This window comes from Rhea pennata, chromosome 2, assembly GCF_028389875.1.
Source record: "Rhea pennata isolate bPtePen1 chromosome 2, bPtePen1.pri, whole genome shotgun sequence".
Classification (NCBI taxonomy): domain Eukaryota; kingdom Metazoa; phylum Chordata; class Aves; order Rheiformes; family Rheidae; genus Rhea; species Rhea pennata.
This window is the reverse complement of record NC_084664.1, coordinates 22963858-22990006: the sequence shown is the minus strand read 5'-3', so window position 1 is coordinate 22990006 and position 26149 is coordinate 22963858. Positions and strand designations below refer to the sequence as shown.

The 26149-nt window shown below is 40.1% G+C and overlaps 1 protein-coding gene across 1 annotated transcript in view; it reads right to left on the bottom strand.

Moving 5' to 3' along the window:
• CUBN (cubilin) overlaps window positions 1-26149 on the bottom strand; it is a 142788-nt gene that overhangs the window by 92150 nt on the left and 24489 nt on the right. The window contains exons 21-27 of the mRNA XM_062569066.1: window positions 25760-25976; window positions 24582-24712; window positions 16429-16615; window positions 13954-14114; window positions 13320-13501; window positions 12343-12499; window positions 10239-10426 (exon numbers count right to left, since the gene is read on the bottom strand). Coding sequence (XP_062425050.1) covers window positions 10239-10426; window positions 12343-12499; window positions 13320-13501; window positions 13954-14114; window positions 16429-16615; window positions 24582-24712; window positions 25760-25976 — 1223 coding nt within the window. The remainder of the gene's footprint in view (window positions 1-10238; window positions 10427-12342; window positions 12500-13319; window positions 13502-13953; window positions 14115-16428; window positions 16616-24581; window positions 24713-25759; window positions 25977-26149) is intronic.

The following is a 26149-nucleotide window of genomic DNA, read 5'->3' as shown; positions in this document are numbered from 1 at the left end:
TGAATCTCTTTACATCAGTTGTCTCCGAACATGCTTAAAGGGTGTTTCAAAATCTAGTTTTGTGACTTGTTTCAAATGCAGTAAATCATACTGAATATGTTCTTTGTCTATGTTCTTCATAAAATATCCCAATACTCAGTATCATTGGGGGGAAGGGGAAGGAGAGGAATGTATCATTTTGCATATCTGGTAAAAATCAGACATTTTAGCTAAACTGCATTTGCCTTAAGATCTTAGATTGCCAGTTATTGTCCAGTTTGCTTTATTATTTCTGCTTTTGTTACTATGATTCTCAAAGTTTAGAAAAACAACAACTCTCATGCTTTTTTATCACTTTGCCCCAGGTCATCTGATTTCTCTCACAAAACATATCTTTCTAAAACAATCCAGCAAACTTCTGGCACAGAAACCCTGTCTGAACACTGAATTTTTTGCATGTTCAATTTCAGAGTTTCAACAGAAACTTTTCTCTGTTCTGAAGCCATCACCATAAAATTCTCTCCATGCAAAGTATCAAATCTATGATCTCTAGAAAACAGCCAAGGTTTGTTTATCTTTGCTCTCCATTCAAAGCTCTTTTCCAAATACCTCTGATTCCACTAAGAATTCGCCTACAATGAACATTCATAGTATGGAAGTACTACATTACAGAAAACATTGATTAACCATGCTAGCTATAAATTTTTGCGTGTTTTCTAGCAAACTCATATATGGTAATGAATGAGTAATTAAACCCTCAGCTTTTCTGTTCAAGCTATTGGTCCTGCAGAACTTACAGAAAACCTGTTGTTCATTTAAGATGTAGTTGGGGGCAAGAAAGCTACTCAGGTGGTTGAAAATTCTCAAGTAGTCAGTCAAGCTTGTATATCTTCTGACTCTGAAGTTCTAACTACATGAAATGCCCAGAGCATAAGAAATGTATTGGAAGAAGAGAACGATTGCTCCCTTCGTATAATTTCACTAGGTGAAATCAGAAAATCTTGAAAGTTTCCAACTTCATACCCATCCCTGGTGGTTCTAGAAAAGCCTTGACTTGAGGGGTGTGATAATAAATATGAAATTATGGTAAAGGTTAGGTGTTAAGAAGGTTGACATCCCTCTGTAATCTTTCCAAATGTAAAGCTTGAAGTATTGCCCCATGGGCAGATGAGGTGTCCTCTTCCCAGCAGCACAGCTGTGACCTTCCTGGCCAGGCTGAGAGCTTTACGCATTGGCTCATGGCTTAGGCTCAGCAGAATGAAATAAAGTCAGCTCCAATTAGATTTGTTAATAGTACTACTTCCTACAACAGCTTTGTGGTATACACTACTCATATTTCTGTGGCTTCAAGCCATAGAAATCTTACACCAGAAAAATATGAATGAGGAAGAGTGAATCAATGTGGAGACCATGAATCTGTGCTCTGCATGAGGTGCAAATTCTGTGTTAAGACACGTATTCAACAATTAACTGTTAGGTTTAGTGACTGCAGATCAAAAAAAAAACTGAGGAACCTCAGAATAAATCATACCCAGCAACTTCAAAATCAAAATAAAAAATAATCTTCATGAATCTTCTGTAATTTTGATTCATCAACAGAGTGTTATTTTTATCTAAGACAGCAAACGTCACATTTCTATGTAATTTCCCCTGAAAGCAGTCCGTCAGTTTTTCAAGATACAAATAACGGTTACTATAGCAATCACTTCATGCAGTATTGCCCTGTAGTTCTGGGTTCAGACTGGCGGTTCACAGGAAATTCAAGTGCTTGGCCAGCTGTAACTCATTGAGAGAGGCTGGCCTACAGCAGCTAGAATTACAGTGGTTTTTTTCAAGCTGTCTTTCACTTAGAAATGAAGGGAACAGCTGTGTGTTTTCACGGAGCATTTTGAACTTCTAAAAACGTGTTTTGCTCTCATATAAATATGGGCAAGTGAAACTGAATGCAGATCTAATGAGCCACAGTTTCTCTTCTGTTTCTAGGATACATTTCTCATTTAAGGGCCTGCTTTGTCAGTGGGGCTATTCCAAACTGCTGAAAATTGAGGAAAAATTTTTCCTTCATTCAGGGCCATACTGACTCTAGGAACTGGGAATTTTTTTTATCTCTGTTCTGTTCTTTCTAGGACCCTTTTCCAGGTATTCGTTGGGAAGAATGTGCATGCTCCCTTTCTGGATAGATACTCATTTCATAATTTATTCATTTGTTCAGAACTTTTAGCATCCATCAGAAATTCTGAGGACTTCATAATGATTTTGGCAGGTAACGCTACAGGCAAAAAATGCTAACAGCTGCAGCACGTTTTAAGATCCTTAGCATGGCAAAAAAAACTCCACCCTTTAGCTGAAACAGCTTCGTACGAGAGTAAGCCCCTTCCCTACGGTGGATACTGACAATTCCCATTTTATAAACATTAACTCTATTGTCGGTTATCATTATTTCATTATCAATAATTACACCAATTGTTATCTCAATTTGAATTTTGATAGAAATCGGTTGTAGTCTGAAAAGCCTTCTTACAGAGCCCTGCAGCGAGAGCCCCGTCTGCGTTAGCAGCGTGCCGGGAAGGAGCCGCTGCCTGGCGCAGGGCAGGTGCCTGCAGGCGTCCCCCCGGCGCTGCAGGGCTCTAGGGGCTTCCTCCAGCGGGTACTCTGCCGTGTAACAGCAGCGGGAAACCCGTCACAGGCAGACCCCCGTCGCAGAGAAGACCCTTTGCTCTGACCACCACCAGCTTTTCCAGTGAAACAAGGTAGACTTCAGGAGCTCAGTTCAGGAGCTAATCCAGAGGTGCCTGGGGACGGGGCTGAGGTGCCGTGGCTTGAGCACGGATCGACGTTCCTTACCGTCGCCAAGGCCTCGCAGCCGCCCTCCCAAACGTCCCCCTCTGCACCGCGGGCACCGAGGTGACATCCCTCAGTGGTTTGGTCTCCCCTCCCGTTTGCCTCTCCTTCCCTCTCTTCCCTTTTCTTTAACGGAGCCAGACGTCCCCCCCCCCCCACCCCGTTGCTCCGAGGTGCAACGTCCCCCCTTGCAGCGGCCCTCTGCGCCCAGAGCCCGGTGGGCGGGCGGGCGCCCACGCCTGCCCGTGGGCCACCCGGGCACCTGCTGCAGGCAGCACCTCAGCCGGCGGGGAGTTACGGACACAGCAGAGCAGGGCGCCGGAGGGGCCCCGGGCGGCTGAGTTCACCGCCGCTGGGCGATCGCGGGCCGGAGCTGCGGGCCGCCTCCTCGACTCCACGCAATGCCGCCTCTCCTTCGCTAATTTAACCATTTTCTTCTGCAATACAGCAGAAGTTGAAATTGTGCCTCACTGGACATATATCATACCGGATAATCTCTCTGGGATTTAACTAACATATGGAAATGTATACATGTCTAGTTTTTAATAAGAAGAATTGTATCTGAGTCTATGTTTTGTCTCGTAACCTGACCCTGAAATACTCAGAGCCCTTTGAAAGTGTCAAGCGAAATTAAATTGCACATTGGGCCGCAGTGACATATGTTTGAAAGAAGTGTTTCTCTCTTACATTACTTAGTTTATTACCTTCTCAAAGAAAACAGTAAGATTTTCTAACATTTCTAGCAAATCTGCTCATCCTTATCTTTCTAGGAAGGATACATTTCTGTCATACATGAAAATATTCTTTAGCAAGGCTATGAATTTACCATACGTCTAAGAAATACAGTTGTATCTTTGAATAAAGCTGTAGAACTGTTTAAGATGCAGCCATAGGAAACAACTGCCGTTTAGGAACAGAGTGCCCAGGAGACCTTAGCAAGCAAGTCCAAACCCTGCAATCACAACTGCATTTGTTCAGCATGGTATTTTAAATCCTCAGGCCTATATCAGGCATGCTGGTGGAGGTGTGGAGGGGGCACGTAGCGCTGGAAAAGCCAGGCGAGCTGTGTGTCCCAACTCATGGCTTCACCAGCCAGGACCCACTGGGCCACCAGCAACTGGCACTGTCAGAGGCCACCAAGGGCAAGATCTGCTCTGGGGATGCCCCTACTCAAACAAGTCTGCGTCCTAGAGAGCTATGGTCTCTGAAGAGGAGTGCAGCTTCATCTTGGCAAATGAAGATGAGGAAAAAAAAGAAATATTCCTGCCTATTAGGCTGTCAAGAAAACAAAACTGCCTGCCCATGGGCACAGCAGAAAGAGGGTGGATAAGACCTCTTTCAGAGTCTGCTGTGGTAGCCTCCAGCTCTTTTGAAGGCCTCCCTTTGAGGAGGAGAAGCTTTGCCTGGTTCAGCTGGGATTTCTCCTCCTCTCCATTGTGGTGCTTGTGCTGAGTGGGATAAGTCTCTTCATTGCACAGATAGCTCCACATAGGCCTGCCAAGCTGTCCAGCACAGTTTTGCAAGACAGAGGCTGAACAGAGGAGAAAAGAACCCCAACTGGAACCAGATGACTCCCAAACTCCCTTTCCCTAGCGAGGGGCATGCACACTGCCATCCACTTCATACACTCATGTTTCACAGTCACATCATTGTACAGAGATTTTTCCTGAAGGTACAGGCAAAATCACATTGCTCTGAGCTGGCAGGCTGAGGGAAACACGGACTGCCTGGCACTCTGACTCATCTGTGTGTCTGACAGTGGAGCCTCTGCTCCTTGCCTGAGTCACTCATGCTACTTGTCATCTGAGGTTTCTGCAGGGATCATGCAACCCTTTCACAACCAACAAATTTTATGCCATCTTGAGGGTTTTTTTCATGGGCAGTTCAAAATCTGCTTGTAAGAACCTTGCAGATAGCAAAACCAAAGTGCACTTCAATTCTGGCAATGCAGGCAAATGGGAAAACAGAAAATCTTTCTGAGCCCTTAGCCAGTCTTCCCTACGGTGGAAGTGTCTTTGGTCTGACACTCTCCTTTTCCAGCGCATCCATTTCACTCAATGAAAATCTGTGCAAGAGCTATGATTTCGCTGTGAGGCCTGCCACAGAAACCCAAGGAGAATTATCACTTTTATCCTTATAGTCCTACTCTAAAGAACTTCTTGTGGAGACTTGTAAACCCTTGAAGAAATTCAAGGACGGGCTGGCCTGCTGCCAGTTTGTATGCTAATGCGTTAATGGATACCACGGCAGTCTGGCCAACAGGCTGTAATTTGATGTCTGTGTGCAGAACCTGGATGGGTATATTTAATATATCATCTGCTTCCCCAGGGTGAAGTACTAGCAGTGACATTTGGCAAATCAATGTATGGCCATAAGCAAAGCCATTCTCTGTGTTTGGAGAATTCCTGCAGCACTTTAAAAAAGCACAGACATGTAAAATGTTACAATGTTAATCTCCTAATATAGTTTAATCACATTTACTAGTTACAAGCACAGAAGAGAGCAAAACTAGAAACAAGGAAAGCTTTTTCTACTATGATAAGCTAAAAGGAGGATCACCAGCCAAGGGCAAGCAACAATTTTCTAATGCACTATTCCCTGATGGAGAAAAAGGATATTATGGCACATCCCTGGAATGCTACTGTGGTTAAAAAAAAAAAAAAGAGAGTGAAAAAAAGCACATATCCTGTTACCACCAGAAGGAAATGAAACAGTACTTAAGAGCAGATGCCATATGAATTATTGTACTCATTTGATAACATCTATATACGAGTGCAATGATATTTTAACCATCTTGAACCTAATTGCTGAAAGACTCTGGACTACTTAAGTATATTGGTAGTAAGCAAGCAAGTGATTTATTCCAAAGAGTAATTCTGCCCTGCACTGGAGCAGAAGGAAGACCACTGTGGTTGCTGACTGCAGATCAGGCCATCAGTTGTCTCAATAAAAATGTACTTCTGCACTATCCACATGTATTAGAATGTCATTTCTTACAACTGTATTTCCATCCTTGCCACTAGACATTAGTCATACATACTTCCCTGGCCAAAGGGTGTGAGACTCAGACAGGGAGTTCTGAAGCTTGTCTTGCTGCACAGCAACATCTTACTGTCTGCTTATCAGGCCAGTGGCTTCTTGCAAAGGATTAGGCAAGGTCTTCCCTGTGCATGTTAAAAGCGGACACTAAACATACTGGACTTCAAGGAAAGGTTATGCTTTGTGAGTATAAAAACACAGAGGGAGCTTTTTGCTGAAGGACAGAAAGATTAGTTGATTTCAAATAATATTTTTCTTGGATAAGAAAGGGGTAAATTTCAATTCTACTGCAAGATTCTAATCATAAGGGCAATAACATAATGTTCTCTTTACTTATAAAATAGCTTTGCCTCTGTGGATACTATGCTTTGTCACGGTAAGTAAGAAGACAATTCATCACAAAAGATGGGAGGTTAAATATATGCTTATTCAGCTATCAACCTGGTTAGTTCAGAGGAAAGAATAACATTTCTATGTCTCTGACTGCAGTGTCTCACTAACTACAGTTTGATGGCTCCTCTAGAAAGACTAATGGTACGTTACTAAGCCAAGCCACAACACACAATATAATCTAAAGACCATCCAGTCTAATTATAGTTAGTGCAGTATCGCTTGGAAACAGTCTGCTATTCGATATGCCTCGTATCATATCATTACAACTTCTGCACATGTCCTTATCACAAGCAGCCGATCTCATGTTCTTGAAACTTTGCTGAAACTCTCTGCAAAATACCAGGCATCCTGTGAGTCTTGCTAGCAATGAGCCAACATCCTCTGACAGACCATGAAACACTACACACTGCTCATTTGTTGAGAAAGTGCTCACATAAGATTCATGCTAGACTGCCTTGACAAAAATCTGCAGTTTTGCCTCCCTCCCACACTGCCCCACTTCGTTACTGGAACCTATATGCAATGGCATAAAATTGCCACTGAGTCAGAAGCGTAGGGCTTCCTTCCTTCCTACTTGGCATAGGTATGAATAGATGCATGTGCTGCAAAATGATGGAGAAGCAGGGCCTGCCCAGAAGTTACTCAGGCCTCCCTGCTAGGGGAAAATGCTGCACACCCCAGGTAACACCAGCCTGCCGCTGCAAAGGGCAGACTGGTTCATAAGAAGCATCCTGTCAGCAAAGAAGAAAAAGAAATAGGTAATGCAATGTGTGGCTGACTTCTCATTATACAGTTGTGATTGCATTTTGATCTGGGACAACCATACATTGGGCATCTGAGTATCTTGTTCAATATCCTGTATTTGAAACAGACTATTTGCTGTAAGTGACAACAGTATCACTGGCAACCACTAGGAATACCTGTGTGTAGGAATTTCTGGTTTTGTCATTATTCTACATCTTTAAATTCTGACTCACATGTGAACTAAGCCAGGGAGCAAATAGCAAAGCTGAATATTTTGTGTGTGTATCAGACTGAATTAGTCATAAGGCAGAATACACTTCTCATATACTGCATGTGGGTTTGGGTTGGAAGCAGAAGTCATAATTAAACACAAAAGTCAAGAACAGGCCCTTTTCCAGTGCAGAGATTGGGCCCAAACCCGCAGTGCCTGGGCCAGGCCCAGCAGTACATATGAATGCAGCTTGCCCACTTTAGTTCTCCCCACCCTACCACAGACACCACGCTTTTCCCTTCAGAATTCAGAAAGGTTTCCAAAAAATCAGAGCTCTAGTTTGAGGCATTTATAATGTTGTAAAAATATTTTCACGTGCATCAAATCTCTCTCTCCACTGACTTTTAAAAGCAGCTCTGTTCTTCATTTTGTTCTGCAACTACGGCATTTCTTGGTTGTACTCTTGGCTCAGCTAGGTCACATCTCTGCTGTAACATTTCAGATGACACCTTGTCTTTAACGCACATCTCTTTCCCTTACTCCCTCTGTTACCTCCACTGTGATCATAAACTAATCCCACCTAACCACTAGCCCTTTTCCTTCCCATCCCCAGCCTCCCAGCAAGTAGCAGCAAATACTGCCACCAAACCTGTTCTGGTCGCCCCAGAGCGCCAGGGCAGGGAGAGAGCAAGAGGGGCAGGGACAGGAGAGCGCCAAAGCCCAAGGGGATGAGAAGAGCGAGACCTGAAAGCCCCTGTGGACAAGAGTGCCTGCTCCACCCTGCCTGTGACAGCAGCACATGGAGCCATGTGGAAACGGCCTGAGCAGCAACTTCGCATTTCCTCCAAGAAAATGGTGAAGGGCTCTGGCATGTGGCCCGTGCACCACCCACTTGGACTGCACTGAACATGACTATACCTCTGTTTTCTCAGTATTATACTCAGCCAGAGCATCACAACTTTCCCTTTTTAAGTCTCTTTACCATAAAAGAATCTCAAAATGACAAAAAGTAATTTTATCTCAGCTGAACGGCTGTGCCTTTTTTTTTTTATCATCAACCTTTTTCCCATTTTGCAGTGGAGTCAGATTCCACATGGACAGAAAAGTCCCAGATATCTGCACTTTGCTTAGACAGTGAACTGCAGACTTGTTCCAGATGATTCCCCCTCTCCCCTACACCACTGGGCACTCCACACCCTTGCCAAGATGTTCTCCTTTCGCAAGACGCAGGGTGGGAGCAGACACTGTTCCGTTCCTTGGCCCGTTCAACCTTGTTCTCTTTTTTTACACTATGGCACATATTTGTGCAGCGTGTAACAACAAAATGAGAACATCTTTTCCAAGTGGTATTTCTTAATGGCATTTGGAGAAAGACTTTCAAGTAATGTGACATGAATTGCAAATTAAAGTCTCCTTAACACACTTCCATGACTCTCTTTTTCCCTTGCATTTTCCTCTTTGTACCTCTTTCAATCTTTATTTTCTTTGACTGCAAGCAAGGAGAAATTGTTAAAACAAAGAGTGCAAGTACTTTGCTACTCCCCTTCTCCCTCCCTCCCTGTGATATGTTTTATTTCTGTTCTTCTAAGTGCTTTGGACTAGGTCCTTGCCTCTGGCATTATTCCTTCATCCTTGACTTTCACCTAGAATAGAGTCTTCTGGCAAGTCCCTTGCTCCTTACTGGCTGGCTACTGTGTGCAAGGCCCCTGCCCTTTACGGATCAAGGCATCTTACACGTCTTAGGACTAGCACTGGCCTCTCCATTTGGCTCCAATGTTTCCTTTTCAGCCTCCTCACAAAAACAATCCAGGGTTTAAGCACCTTCTGTTAGTTCTCAGTACAGTGCTCTCTTGTTAATTTCTTTGCATGTCTATTCTTTCTTTCTATTCCTGGCCCCAGCAGAAGAAAGCTGGAAGGACACCACTTTTACCAGTTTATTACCCATCTTTGAGCTGTGAAAGCTGGCATGGTAAGGAGGTAGAGGGAGCAAAGGAGGACATCAGGAGGGAACATATAGCCCAACACCAGGCCTACTGCTCCACTTTCTGCAAGACTGGCCCAGAGTGTGAACATCCAGAAACATGGGCACTATTCCACAGCCCTCTCCTTGGCTGTAAGTAGCTGTGATACTGCCCTAAATTTCAGTTCCTCTTGTGCAAAAGCTAAGTAGAGCACAGGGGCTGTGTGCAGGCATCCTGTACAAGGGTGAGGTTTGAAGGCTGGATTAATTCAGCAAAACAGCAAAATGGTAGGCAGAAGCATATAACCCACAGCGCTGCAGTGATCAGGACTGCACTGTACTTCCCACTTTGAAAACTGGAAAACTGAAAGTATTTTTTCAGTTGTCCTAGAATTAAAATTTTTGAGGAAACAAAAATAATAGATATTTGGCTTTAGGTTGACTGGATTATTTTATTTGGCTAGAAGTGTCTCATTTTGTTTGTGGTAAGTTCAGTGTCCCTTAAATCCTTTCAGAGAAGCAGATTAATTATGAAAAGGAAAATATCAACAGGAGACACAGCGATGCTTCATTAAAAATAGTAGAAATGAAACATTTTAAAGTTTCTAAACATTCCCTGCTTCTTTTCAGATAAAAATCAAGAACTAAACATCTGGCCTCATTGCCTTGGTGACTTTGAAACTGAACATCTCCCACTTAGTAATCTCAGGATTTATTCTGCTTCTATCTAACTAAGGCTTCTTTACATGAAGTTGAAGTCATGTCATCTAACTTCAACCATAAAAGCTAGTACATCTGATCTAAGGTGGTATTTAGGCTCTCTGTAGCAAATACAGGCACCTGCAAAATGATTCATCCTCCTTATTGTAGGCATCTGCCTTCAGGTAGGATGAATTACTCACTGGCAATGCTTGCATCCCTACTGACTGCAAAGAAAGAGGGACAAATCATTTGGACTAAACGCCTGACTTTTAATGTTTAGGTAAGGTGAATTCCTCTTTGTGCTTTCTCATTGTTTTCCTTTCCTCAGAAAGAAGTGATTCTTCTTGTGTCTAGAATCTGGGTACATACCTTTAGGTAGTCAAGGCCACAGTCAGATCCACTTTCTACATCAAAGGCTGTGAAGATATAGTTGAGTGTGTTCCCCTTTGTAGTTTGGATGGTCCAGTTGCAGTGTTCATTTAATGGGTAATTATTTGGATAATTTAAACTTTCCAAGATGCCATGGCTACGATTAACAGTCAGTACTTCATGGCAAACTGAAAAAAAAGATGATAGTAAATTATATTTGTGCAGTGCATCTTACATTAAGATCTCAAAAAATTACTAATTAAAGCTACTGATACCATTACAAGAAAAGAAATATTTATATTCATATATTATAGAAATCAGGCAGAAAGAGAATTGCAACGTATCGAAGGATACATAGGACACATTGTAAGCAAAACCCAGACTTTCTGTAACTTGATCTTTCCATTCTAGTATATCCTTCTTCTCCTACCCTGACAGACTCATCAGACAGTTATTTTATTGTAGTATATACTCTTTTTTTCCTGATTTCTTTGATTTTAAATACATGGTTATTCTAGAAACATGTTTTTTTTTTTTTTTTAATTAATAACAGAAATGTGGTGTATGATCTGCCTTCCTCCATCATTTTTAAATAATTTTTAAACAATTTCCAAGGTGGGGAGGGCTTACCAAAGATTGCCTACTGGATAAGAAAAAAATAAATAATCCCCAGCTAAAACAACAAATGGAAAGTATACTGCTTATATTGGATGTTCTAGCTCCAGGAATTGGAAGTGAGCATGAAATCCTTTAAAGAGAAGCCATAGTTTTCCTTGTGAGTCATCCAGTATCGTCCTAGCAGAAGAACTGGACATACACCTGGGATAATGAGAGCTTTCCTTAAACTGCAGAGAAAAATCAAAAAGAAACTACACTAGATAAAGGGTGAATCAACAACTATGACACTAGGTCAGTGACTCTCATTTTCCTGAGTCTGATTTCATTAAAGGCAGAAAATGCTAATACAGGTAATTCCTCATCTGGAGACAGCACACAGGCCGTACCAGGGAGCAGCCCAGACTAACGCACTGAGGAGTGGGCAGGAGGCAGCGAGCAGGCCAGGACGCTGTCTTGTACAGTAAATCTGCAGTGTTTGAACAGCAGAAATAGCTGAGATCCACTTGCAAAACCCTTCACTAGGGACATTACACCTACCCCCTGCACTTTTTTTGGATTCTTGCCAAATGGTTTACAGAGCAGCAAGGTCTGTGTTTTGAGGAGTTCAAAATGCCCAAAATACATCTGAGGGTCAGGGTCAGGTGAAGCGGGGCTTATCCGCAGAGCTGCACTGAAGCATACAACTGTTAGAAAGGACAGGATGAAGAGCACGAAATGGATTTTGAAGAATGCAAGATGGGCAAAAGCTGCTACCCCCGCTATCAGGATTTTATTAGAAACATACCAGGCATAAAGGTGCCTTTAAACATCAATGTTTTCCTTTGCAATGTTTTCCAAATCATCGTCACCTTTTCTTCATATACACATAAATGCATCTGACATCTAAACATCTTTATTTTACACCAACATACACCTACATATTTTTAGCCTTTGGGCAAGCCACTAGAAATTTCCTCTAGGGCATATGCATCTTCAGGAATTAAGTATGAATGTAAAGTGTGGATCACACATTTTCTGGTAGTTCAGGCTCTATATCTGAGTGGTTTGTAAATGCTCTTTTTGTCTATTTAATAAATGAAAAAAAATCTTCTAATATATTGTCTTGACTTTGCAGTATAAAACGTACATGGTAGATGAATCTGTGATTTCTTCAAGTAATGAGGGAGCCAAAGCTTAATGCCCCTTCACCCTTGTAAATACTGTATGTGCAATGTGTACATGAACACTTTTTTCATTATCCATTTACTGTTGTTCAAACCTAATGGGAACTCATGGTCCCCTACAGACCTACAGCAGTCTCTATAATTTGATAATTTTTAGGTCTATGTGCTCTGTGACTGTAGCATATTAAAGTATCTGGCTCAATAATATGTATTCACATTGTCCTCTGGATGTGAATAAATAAGATCATGAGCTGCAAGAAGTAGTTTCAGGAGCAAGCTGTATTGTGGAAACATATTCTTCTCGTCTTCTTTTACTTACTTACCCTGTTTGTATTTAGCAAAAAACCCTCCACCTCGCAAACTGCTATCTGTCCTTAGTTTCACATACATGCTCTCTCCACTGGAGCGGATGAGTTGTGGTATCTGATTCCCACAGAATTTACCTAGCTGCTTGGCATTGCTGCTGTTACCATCAAATACCTTCAGATTAAAAAAAAGAGAGAGAAAAGAGTGGAGAATTTCATAGGAAGACAAATGTGTCAGTTCACGCATAAAATACAATCTTGGTGATTCTGCTTGTTACAGATTTTGAGAAACTATAACTATTTCAACTTTGACAGCACAATCCTGAATAACTGCTGAATTTCATGAAGATGGTGGCAGTACAAATACAAGGATTTGCATCCTGCAAATCTCCCTGCAAAAATGTCTGCTTAGAGATTTTTTCCCACTAGGAGCACAAGAGGTTAAATAGTGTTTCTGTTCAGAGGAAGCCTGACAGGCATTTCAGAAAAAAGCAAATTAGTGGAACAACAGGAAGCCAGTAATCAAATACTGGTGGATTTTGAGGGTCTTACTCACCAAAAGGGGAAAAACTGCACTCCATTTCAACTGATACAAATATTCATACCATTTATGCAACAATTCGAATATGGAACTTGGGATTAACAATAGCTTTGTGGTCCCTATCGTGCCCTTTTTCTTGTAGTTTTCCAAAATAGCATGCTATAAAGCCTTGATCCAAAGCAAAGCAAAGTTAAGAGACAGATTCTGGCTTCAGTGGCCTTTGGATGTAGCCGTCAGTGCTTTTCTTACCTGTGTGCACCCACACAGACACTGCTCCCTTCCCTTCACTGCTCTCTGATACGAAAGTTGCAATTCAGTGTGGAGCTTTCCTATTCTGGGTCTGCCCACGTGTGAACATCGGAAGACCAGGACCACATGCTTTTTTCTCAATTTTTACATTCATTATACTCTACTTAGCGGCCAGCTATGGAGCAAAGAGTCATAGTGTACATACTGCAAGGTAATCGAAGTTGCACTTTGAGTGATACTCCAGATGGAACTGTTCAAACTGGATTTCGAATGGGGTCCCTTGGTTCCCCCTCAGCAACCAGTAGCACTCTGAGTTGTGGTAATATGGCATGGGGTAGTTGGGAGACATAAAGATGCCAGATGTTGTTGTCAAAGTCCCACCACAACCTGAAAGGGGCAAAGAAACCATACCAGCATTTAACACCCAGACATGCCAAAAAGTAACACAAGGAATAGATAGAAATACTTTGTCCTGCAACAGGACCTCTAGCTAGAAATATTAATCTAATTTGAAGACTGTTCCTGTAATGCAGTTATTCTTCAAAGAGAAACCTTACTAAACTTTTTGTTTACCACCAGTATCCATGGCTACCACTAAATTCCTAAACACAAGAGAAAATTCATGTTACCATATACCTAGGAAATGATATATCTTCCCCATGGAGAAAAGAAAGCCCATGGATCAAGAAACCTGAATACTTGATGCTATATAATTAGCAGAGAGATTTTAGGAGATGGGAGGCAGAACAGATGTGCTAAAAAAAGGAAGAGAAATTAAATAGAAACAAATCAAAAATGAGATGTTTAAAATGGTTTTATATTTGATGTGCTCATTTTACCTGCTGATGTACCATCCCAGTGTGCTGAAAATCCCTTTCTTGTGCCAAACACATCACTTACAAACTTTATCCACAGCTTGTTACCATGAGAGAATATAACAGGAGGCAGATCTACCCCACAGTATTTTCCAAGGAGGGGAGAAGTTTCATAACCTCCATCTCTAGAATGAAAGAGAGGAAAAACCTTGAGACAAAGAGGGAGAGCAATAAAGCATAATTTTGGGGGTTCCTCCAGGCCTAGGGAGAGCTAATCCTGGCTCTTCATCTTCCACAGAAATACAGCTACTATGTACTAGAGGGGTCCTGCTGCTCGCAGTAAGAGGCCCTACTGCCGGTAACTGCGTGCTGGTAATGTCCAGTCGCTTCCTCTCATCAGCCAGTCCCAAGCCTGTCAATGCACTGGAGAAATGCGAGACACATCTCAAGGACACGAGATGCTGCAGAGGCGGTACCTTACAGCACCTCCTTCTCTGTGTTCTGCAAGGTAGCAATCATGGCTGGAGCCAAAGGCAAGCTCCTAATCTGAAGAGAAAAAGAGTTTGTCCACTTCTCATTGTTTAGCCAAGCCCCAAAACAGATGGGTTGACCTTTTCCTTTTGCTTAAAAAATATTTGCTACCACACTAATAGCAACCCACATCTCAAAATTGGTATGAAGCACATCTTGAATGATCTTCTTGGCCTTTGCAAATGTCTCTACAACCAATTATTTCCAGTCTTTCAATTAAGGAGCAGTAATATTTCCTAATTCTGTAGGCAGGACACACATCCAATGTTTTGTTGTGCTACCAACGCACATCTCACAGAAGAAAAAAAAGATGGTGCCAACCTGGTTATCAACTGCTCTATAATCTTAGGACATGCACTTTCATATTATAAATATCCTACAGTTTATCAGGAAAATAATAAATATATTTTTATTTATATGTAGGTGTCATCTTAATATGATGTTTGTTAAGTGGACAATAAGACTTTCAGCTGTATTTTCATAGGCTTTTACCTCCTTTTGAGAGAAATTTCTAGATACGCCATACCACTTTTGAAGGCCCTTTTCTTGCTATCCTCACAGCTTAAACTGCTCGCTGAGACTTACTGTCTCAGGTTACTAGCAGTTGAGGAACTGTGCCAGAAACCCTCTAGCTTGCATCCTGGCCTCTGCAGCTGTGGTCAGATCAACAGTTTTCTTAGTTGATTGAATGCAACAGGATACCTCAGGACAAGAAACCAAAGTGGCACCTCATCTAAGGCTTATCTGCCTACCCCATTTAAGGCTATCAGATTTGATGAAACAACCCACAGAAATCCAGTCACGCCAGCAGAACTGTGCTGAGTTACATTTAGTAAGCATCTGACCCCATGTCCAAAAACCTAATCAATGCCACTGAGCGCTTCACAAGGACACCAGGGTTAGAGCTGTGCAATAACTGAATGTTTTCAGTTTCTGAGTGAAAAAGAAAACAGTTACAATTCAGGTCAACCCTGAATTAATGTTTTATCTGTTAAAATAAAGTTAGATTAAATATAACCCCATGGTTTTTTAATAAAAAAAGATGAAACATTTAGAAAATATTGAAGTATACATAACTTCTTCCAGTTTGTATGTACAGCTGAAAAGAACCAGCTAATTCAGCAGGAATTCAGTATCGCAGTCCAACCAGTACTGCAACATCAGTAAAAATTTTTTGTTTTGTTCTAAGGGGGACCTTAAAGAGGAATAAGCCATACAGAGTATCTGGTACAATGCTCAGGATAACGTCATACCATGTTTTATCATCATACTTGGAGAGGTCATGGAAACTCATGATACACTCACAGAGAGAAACCACACAGTAGTTCTGGAGATGTGGTTCACCTGGAGAGCTAGCTCACGAGGAGGAAAAACAGGTGCATGGCACTCCAAAGTGCAAATCCCATACAACAACATGCCACAGAAAGGAGATGTAGTTGGCACAGGTATATTGTAAGCATCTTCCCGCAAATACTGCTTTCTACCCCTTGTATTTGTCTTTGTCCGGTAAAATTTACTACAAATCACTATGCCAATTTCCTAAATTTAATGATGATGCCAGCACAGCCAAATATCACAGATTATGCATGTGTTCCTAGTGCTGCATCACAGAAGAGCTGCTGTTTAAAGCCTATTGACATAAAATACACAGAAGATGTCACAAAGTGAGCAATCAAACTCTTTGTGCCTGTGCTAAGGAACACAGTCAGAGCCAGGGTGTAGGAAGGCATTTTGTCTACAGAAAATGTGCTCACTCTGAGCACTGCAATTTCCCAGGTAGGAAAGGGGACAAAGAAACAGAATGGCAAGAGGAAAAGATGGCATTTAAAAATGTTCTCTAATAAGCCCTTTGCCCACATTGCCAGCACAGGGGTATAGTTAAAACTACAGCTTCTGCACATGCCTAAGTGGATTTGGCCAACTTCTGTGATTATCAGTAATAAGGACAAAAGAAATAATTAGGCTTGCCTGATCTCTACATAATCTTCTGTACAGCGTTTATTCCCCTCCAAGGTGAAGTCAGTGAAGTGCAGCACAATTTGTTTGTTTATTCCCACGGTGATGCCATATGTGCACTCTGTCCGGACAGGGTAGTTATTGGGATAGTTTGGAGATGTTAACACGCCAGTTTCACTACTGTACTGGTGTGAGCACACTTTAAAAAGAAAAGAAACATGTACATGGTGACTTGAAGATTCAGCATATTCGTTGTAAATAAAGAGAGGTTCGCTGGTGGTGAGTGAGTTTAATATGCATACGAAACTGGCAGGAAACCTATTTTTCCAACAGACAGAAGACCAAACATCCTGCACTCCTGTGATTTGTAACTCAACTTGAACATCTACAGCTGAGTATCATCACCATATACCAAAAACAGAATCCAGATTTTGCAGTTTCTTATTTCTGAGTCAATTTGTCTAGCTTTTACCAGAACTCTATGCCTATAATAAATATGCAATGTAAGCGTAGTTGCAGCTACCTGAGTTGACTGTGACCTAAAACTCAGGTAAGCAGAAAAAGGAAACTGAAAAAGATGTCTTGATCAACACAAAAGGCAGGAGTCCCGATTTCTTCAAAGCAGCAGTGGTGGAAACTGAATGCAGTCTTTAGCTATAAGGAGACACTATGTTTTTCTGAGGCATCTCCCACAATCAAACCCAGGAGATGAGGATTTTATATCTAGGTTTCTTTTCTTGATTTCTGGGATAAAAAGGACAATATCAGCTGGAAAACAGTATAATCCCTGTTCTACTTCAAGTCTTATATTAAAATCAGTTACATCAGTTCTCCTGTGACCACCAAAAAAAGCATTTTGACATTATGAGCTGGAAAGAAGAAAATAGAGTAGAGTAAGCCAGAAACTGAGAAAAAATTAAAAAGAAGCTCTTTTGGAAGCACAGGCATGCAGACTCAGAATAAAAATATCTGCTATAAAATGCTACTTGAACGCAAGATTTATTTTGGAGAGAACTATCTTCATGTGTCAGCTGATCACAGGCCAAATGATCCTTTGTAATCTGGCTGCAAAAAGGGCAAGGTGAAATATGAGCCGTGTGAGATGTTTCCATTAGAAACAGAGAATTTTGATGTCACTGTACAAAGTAATGGTGGTATATCACCTGGAAAATGTGCATAACACTGGTTACTGATATTCTGGAAATCAAATTAGCACAAGTACTGAGAGAGGCTGTAGAAACGGTGGGGAATTAGGAGATCACCATGCAAGAGAGATTAAAAGAGGCTGGCTTGTTTAATTTAGCAAATGAAGGACAGGAGGGAATAGAGCTACCCTTACACAGGAAGCAGGAAGGAAGGAAGAGGAGACAGAGATAAACACCATGAAGCATGAAGGACAATAAAACTAGAGCACTCTCTAGTTACAGTACAAGCTCCAAAACTTAGAAACTGTCCATGAATACAGATATAATGACATTAGGAGAAAGTTTTAGGAAGTAAAATTCTAGAGCAATCTTCCAGCCTACCTAATAGAAGCAAAAAGGGGAAAAGAAACACCTATTTTTAAGATATTGTTTAATTAATTTGATTAAAAAAAAGATAAAGGTCTTTGCAAAAAGAAACAAAATAAAAAAAAAGAAAAACAAAAAGGGATAAAGATGTGGGCTGGACTTGATGACTCTGGCGGTTCATTCTGGTCCTCAGTTCCCTTATATCAGATCTGGCGGGTTGCAAAAATAAGAAATGAATGTAGATTTCTTAAAGACTTTCTAACAAATAAGCAGAGTTGCACTACTTAGAAAGTATGATTGAGAGAGTGAGCAGAATACTATGCTTAACTTCAGACTTAATTAAACTGGCTCATGCAGATCTCTGAAACCTATTCTCTAACATCGCACAGCTGCAGTGTAATAATATTCATGCATAATACTTTAATATGCATAATAATTTAGAGGGAAACGATGAAATCACAGCTTAGTCCCTCCAAATATAAGGCTGGTCATTTGCATGACTGTTCCCTATGTATTCTGAGTTTAACTACTAACATTAAGAGTTTAACTAGTGTCAAAGATAAAGGGTAAAAAGGGGTGATTTCTGAAGAAAAGAATCTTTTTTTTTTTTTTTGTCATTCTTTGTCACCTGAAAGATCTTGTCTTTTGTCAGAAAATTTTTCTGTGAGATATGCCCCCTCAAGCTACATACCAGACTCATGATCCTAATTCATCACAAGGAGGACACAGAAACATGACACAGAAACAGGACAACAGTCTTCTGCTATGGACAGTACTTTGTTAATTAACAAATCAAAAGTTTTCAGGAATAACTTTACCTAAAATCATGATCCATTAATTTCTTTGTCTATTATTTCAGTCATTGGAATGCTATCTGATAAATATGCTCAAATGTATGCATATAACAATCATACCATTCATGGGCACCTTAAAAACCTTTCACTGCATTAGAAATCCTTACTATGCCCTTGCTGTGCTACCAACTCCCATCCTGTTTCATTATATGTAGAGTTTATCATCAAAATTCAGATCCTGAAGTGATATGATTGCTTGAGAACCCTGCATATAGGATTAGAAATATGACTTAGAAATGTGACCCAAACTTATCCTAAAGGCTCATCACACAGAAAGCAATTAAAAATTAAAATGAAAATGTGTATATATGTTTATTAGTTTACTAATTTTAACTTATGATTACCTCCTGACTTTTGAAGGGTGGGTGCCTGACTCATGAGCATTTAATACAAGGAAGGGTAGTAATACTGCTTTCTTATTCACACAGAGGCTGAGAACATTAAGATTAGCCTTAAGCCTGGAGAATATTAAAATTGATGAACTAGATAAGGGCCCTTAGGGTACAAATAGCAACATGAAGGCCAATTTATTTTTATCAGTTCTTTTAAGAACAATTTCCACAGAACTGTCCAGGTTGTCTCCCTCACCAAAGTTTGCTTTCTTGGCAGTAATCCATACAAAAACTCAAATCCAAAGTGTGCTGTTTAAACTGGATGCTGTGTACTGCTCCACACTTTGCATAATAATCATCTTCACGAACTAAGAGGAGAAATACAGCAGGTGGAAAAATGACTGTCAGCAATGTCAGACCTCTGGCTACAGTGAAATAAATCCAGTTGTAGACTGAGCATACCCTGCCAAAATGATTAGGAAAAGCATAAACACATCCAAGGCTGCTCAGTTCCGGCAATTGGATTAATTCATGATATTCTACATTTAGCAGAAGAGCTGGCATTCTTTTTTTGCACTAGCTCACTAACACTGCATATGAGGCTTGGCTATACTGGGGATGTGCTTGTGCAAGGATAGTTCCTTCAGAGCGAAGTATTAGCAAAGCTGCTACAAAGAAAAAGAACTCTGGATCCTTTGCCAAAGCTCAAAATACAGTCTAACTCCATAAAATGATTGTTGTATGCCTGGAAAAAAACTAATTCAGTTTATTTTGAAGACACTTCATGAAAAGAAGGTAGAAATTGTCTGGAACATTCACACATCATGCTTTGCCTGTGTGTGAGGCTTTTTAGCTGTTCACTCCGCTTTCTGATTATGGTACTGAATGTGTTTTCTCTTCTGAAAAAAGAAAGGCCATAAAAGGTAGTAACCTACTGTAATACAGCCAACAGTGGAGAAAAATGCCAGCTTTTGTACCACTCACTCATGCAGTCATGCATAGCGCAGAAAATTCCTTCAATACTTTATCCCCATAAAGAGATATTCATTGGTTGCCACAATTCTAAATAATCAAAAATAAGAGAAAACTATAGTGTCATATGTAAAATGGCAGTTTTCTTTCGACCTTACTTTGCCAAAGGAAAACTCAGATCCATAACAATTGGCTCTTTATGTAACATTAGGCCTGTTTAGAAAAAAAAGAAGAAACTATCACATGAAGCATGACCCTCTCCACAGGCAATGGAAAAGCACATCTGCACTTCAGGGCCTTCTGTTGCTACTGCTGGTGGACACTGACAGGCTTAAATTTTACCAAGGCGCACAAAGGTCCTTTGTAGAGCGTTTCAGACTCAGACTACTTAGAAATACTAGCTACAGCTTGTACTTAGCTATCGAAAAGGAAGATGTGCACAACTAAATATTGTCTTCAGCTACTTTCAGGGACCGTTCTTTAAGTCCGTGGATTCACACGTGCTTTTTTTTTTTCTTTTTTTTTTTCCTTTATCTTTCTCAAATTCTGACTTCTCCAGTCAGTCATTGTCAGTTAAAATACATCACAAAACTGAGCTACCTATAACCAAGTTACCCCTCTTTATTAATCATGTTATTCACAATTTAAGATGATAAAAATGATAAATGTTGAATTTCATCAAAGCTAGAGAAAGACTAGGAATAAAAATTTCATCAGGAATACAGTCTGCTAAAAGCCTCATTAAGGATGACTATCCTTAGCAGAAGGGATAAAATGTAGCCTTTGTAATGAAATTTTTTTAAGCAAAAAATAAATTCCCAAATATTTGTAAAGTAATGAAGGACAACAAAATACATATGCTGACTGTAGCCCTATTCCTGTTGAAGAAGTGTGGCCTCAATCTTTCAAGATGGTGAGCAGCACTTCCAGTCAAGACTGAGCCCTGTCAAAGGTTTGCCAATGATTTCACACGGGATCTTTGTGCTTCAGTCAGCCAAGATGGGCAAAAGAAAGCCCCCAAACCTATCACAGTACTTATATAGCTGGTGTGTCATTCAGCAATCTGGCATTGGTCTAGCCCTGAACCCTAGGAATTAAATGCAAACAACAGCTTGGTTTCCAGGTGACTTTCTCCTCAAAAGATAGAAAGACCGCCAGGAAATACGGTTGGTTTGCATCCCAAGTATACACAGCTTAAGTGAGCAATATACATTTTAAACAACTGAGTATCATGTGGATGTATTTGGATGATTTCCATTCATATTCCTGCCATTTGAGCTATTCACAGCTACTAGCTGGCAGACTGCTAAAATAATTTTGTGCCTTGTGGACCATTGCCATGGCTGTATCCCCCGGCTTTCAATTTACTTTTTTTGACCAAGGACTATAGCCTTGCTATTATTTTCAGGCCACTCTTCAACTTATAAATATATCAGAGATAAACAGTACTAACACAAAAATTGTTTGCTAAAATGTATGTATTAAGAAAAGTGGCTTAATTTTACATGAAGGCATTTCTTTTTTACTCCTGCTTACTCTCTTTTTTGTGATAATACCGTCCATCTTCTCAATAGCTCATTCTCTGTAAAATAACTCCAGGCAAAGGCCTATTGAAACATCTAATAAGAACCAGAACAGCTTTGTGCAGTTCTGATACTGGTTACACTGTAGCTGGCTAAGAAAACATAGCTCAAAATATGAAGGATTCTTACTGCACAAGAAACATTATTAGAATCGTATTTTTCTTAGCAGAAAATGAAAATAGGCTGCAGATGTAAAGAAAAAAAGCCATAGCTTCGCTAAATCTCTCAGATATGATTATGTTCAGCAATTTGCCACCTTAGTGTAACTGTATATATATAAAATGAATATCAAGCTTAGAAATTTCACAGTGGGAAGACCAAATTTGATATGATTTCAGAGGAGTGGGAAGTTGCTTCTTACAGCAAAGTCCACATACAAATGTTCTTCTTCTCTCAGGCCATCGCAGCTTTGAAACACTTTATTCTTAATCCAAACCGAATGTTAGCAAACCAGTATTTATGACAATTTTGTAGTACTATGATGCTGGGACAAAAAGAAACAAATCTCTGTAAAGAAAAAGGATTTTAGTTTCAACTGTTCTGTAAGGTTATTATTTTCAGTTTCAGTAATTACTGCTACTTTACCATACCGTAGTGGTTGATGTGAAAAAACCACACATTTATTCTAGATACCATAGTTCTGAGTCTGAGTGAGAATAAATTGAGAGTTAGCTCTTTTGTAATATTTTTATGTATAGTTCCAGCTTAGCTGAAGAATAGTAAAGATATGTATATTGCTTATGGGGAAAGAGACATATTAGCTCCAAAATTGTATCTGTTGTTTAAAGTTTGGAGGTAGAAGTTATGTAGTTGTTGTTTTATATAAACACTTTACGTAGTTTATATGTAGCTATTAAAAATATTGAAGAGAAGACAGCCTTGTATTTTTAAAGCATACTTTGAAATCACTTCAGGGATGCCTTTGATATAGTTAAAACCTTGCATGATGCCTATGGCAGTGCTTTGGACGGAAGATGAGAAAAGCCAGTCTCTGGCAGTAGCGAAGGAGGAGGAGGCAGAGTAATGAAGCTGAGCAGAAAATATTGTGAGATAACTAACAAAACCAGAGAAGCTGACCGAGTTGCACAGAGACAGAATACAGGTTAATGCTGAGCATAGAACTTGTTGGTCTTTAGCTAAACTGTGAGAAGAGCTGCTACGGGAATTGCTAGGAAGGAATGACCTTTACCCAAGAAATATTAGTGTAAGGTAAGGCAAAGGACAAAATATCACATTAACAGGCAGCAAAATCACCTTTACAGAAGTTGTGGCTGGCACCTGCAAAAACAGATTAACACAATATCTTCTTTTCAAGGGTGATAATTTCACAATTTCTTATTAGCAAGAACTCAGAGTTTTCAAACTACAGCCTTTCTTGGAAAGATTTTTAAGAGTAGAATTTATTTTTGGGCTCTTATTTTCTAACAAAGAGAAGGTTCCTCCTTGGACTATGTTTCAATAAATCTTAATTGCATTTACTGACTTTCTGGTTTCATGCCAGATAACACAAGTGTGAATGAAGACAGCTGAGAAAAAAAGGATTATTTGCATTTATAAGTTATCTGGTGGTGAATAAAAACACAGTGGCAAAATCTGTACTGGTCTCGCCTACACACATGCCTGAGAGATGAAATAACAGCCAAACTGTCCAGGCTGACACTAGGAAAGTAGTTATTTTTCACAAAATAGAAAGTAAAAATTTTGCTGTTTTTAGATAAGCTGGAGAAATTTAGAAAGTAGGAAAAATAAAATACCTGAAGATACTAAGAGCAAAAAAATGAGTAGCCAGTGGCAATCTATAACTATATAGAGAAATACCATGAATTTCTGTTATTCACCTAATAAAGTCATTGTAGCCTGCCAATACACACACAAAACAAACCAGCTAGAAATTGCTTAGTCGTGGATAAACAATAATCCAGGTACAGATGTATTCTCATTTGTACTTTTTTTCATTGTCCAATACCCTCTCTTCTGTGGTTGAATTTTGCTAGGTGGAATCTGTCCTCTGTCCATGGGAGGCCTCTTCTACTGCGGATGGTTTAGCAGTGAAGAGATCATAGCAGACCCATGTCTGTTGGGTCTATGGTGAAAGTATAGACTTTCACCAAAATGCTGCTGGTTCAAATGCAGCTCAGCCAGTGCTAACAGATGTCTCAATGGTGGAGAGATGTGCAAACACTGGGAAAGGTTTGATGAGTTCAGCAGAGTCTGAAAAGACAGATGGGCCTGCCCTGGAGAACCTTCAAATTAATCAGAACTCTGAGTAATTGCTCAGTTTTTCTCTGGTTAAGAGATCTGAGGGAATGAACGGTCATTCTTCCCCTCAGCAGTTGTTCTCCTACTGACACATTCAATCACCTCTTGAAAGGAGATTCTTAAGGAACAAACATAACAGGCATAACAGGAAGCTTGAACTCTGCTGGAGTCAGAAAAGTTTCATGCAGTCTTAATTTTAAAAAAATGGTTGGTGGTTTCAGGTTATTCTACTGCTTTTTTAAATTTCACCCTATGTGAACTTTTTTTGACCATCACCAATACTGCAACTAAACTCATGTTTACAGTAAGTTGTTCAGGATTGTTTCACTTCCTAGATCACACATACTCAGCTCAGAACGGGCAAAGCAAATTCAGGAAACACCTTTCCTAAATACTTCATGCAGTTCTGCCATTCAACTCTTCTAGCTTTTGAAAGAAAGCAGTAGCGTTGCTTACAGAAATTGTTTTCTGCTTTGGTCAGATTTCCCAGGCAGAAAAAGGCTTGTGAATCAAGTAGATATAATTAAGAAGGGGTAGAAGAGGCACTAAGCAGTCTCCTGCTAACACAGAAAATATTGTTTCTTTTTCTTATAATGCTTATTCACAGTGACAGCCAAACATTCAATTTGCATAATGAACATACTGACATATTACCTTTTGATGCATTCAGAGAGATATAATTAGCTGAGAAGCCCTCAGAGGCAATGCTGTGATCAGCCACAAAGTACAGCGTCATCATGTTGCCACCACTAGTGAGTGATGGTGGAATTGATCTTCCACAGTACCTGCAGCAAAAAAATGCCCCAAACTTAGGCAATGCTTCATGAAGCATCTGTTTTATTGGAAGAAGATTCAGCTTTCCTGAGAGGTTTGAAGAGCTGCACGTACACAAATGCCTTCTTTAGGTGGTACAGACCCCAGCCATAGACCCTGTATCATGGGACTAAATACTACACTGCGTATACAAGGATATACATGTATCTTGCATGCCAAAGTCAGAGGAGAAGCTGTGCATTGAGTAGTCAAATTCCTATTGAAATTTTCTAACGCAAATATTCCATGCTGTATCTACAATGTATTCCGCTTTTAAGCAGGAGTCAGAGTGGCTGGCAAAAGACTAAAATTGCAAAATACTCTCCATTATAGCATGACAGCCATTTGCTTCTTATTTTCCAAAATACTGGCTTGTTAGCCAAATGCTTTACAGTCTGCAGCTGCAGCTCCAGCTAGACACTGTGAGCCCAAGTAGTTTAAATGTTCTTGAGTTCTAGGATGATGAGAAACCCCTGTGGATACCCTATTTGGTGAGGGAGGAAAGAAAGAAAAGATTGTTCAGCCTTTTCTTCCCTAATATAAAATCACGTATCAGGAGAAAATGAAAAACAGCCTTTTAAGACAAAGACTTCAATTTAGTTTTTACTGAAATTCAAGTCTATAATCTTCCCAGTGATCTTTCCTTCACTTCCACAAGTGTTTCAAATCATGTCTTTTCCTAGGCGCAGACCTATAAATGTTTTTAACTTATTTAAAAAATGAAAATGCAAAAGGCATTGGACAATGGCAGCTATTGAAACCTGTCCTTAAAAAAAGCTGTCCTTTTGACAAAAGTTATTTTCTGCCGATATAATATTTACTAAATGTGGTTCTCAATCCATGGTCAAAGAAAGAAGTTTCCTTTATAAGGCTAAACAATAGCATTGCTGCTATTATTTCAGTAACACAAAGAAATTAATTTATATACAAAAATTAACAAAGCAAATTGGATGGAGAGATCTACAGAACAGTGCACACTTTACAATCAATCAGCTATGTAGGCTAGTGGACATATTCACCTTCCCAATTTTTGCACAGTGGTGTTGTCATATATTTCAAGATAATCCTTGCTGCAATTATAATCGAATGCCAAGTTAAATGAAGTGAACGTCAGGCGGATAAGGTAGCCCGGCTGAATGTTGATAGTCCAGGTACAGTTAATACCGTGTGGGTAGACATCTGGATGACCAGGGCTTGTAATAGTTCCTTCTGGTCCAGTGAGAGCCTCGCCACATGCTGCAGAGATTTAAAACATCAGGTTAAATGAAATATTTATTCAGAAATAAGACACTTATAAAATCAGTTACGTTTCTTTCTGAAATTTTGTAGGTTTTTTTTCCTTTGATGAAGAGTTCCTACACAGTAACTCTTTCAGAATTTATCTTCCATTATACCTTTGTAAAACTTGA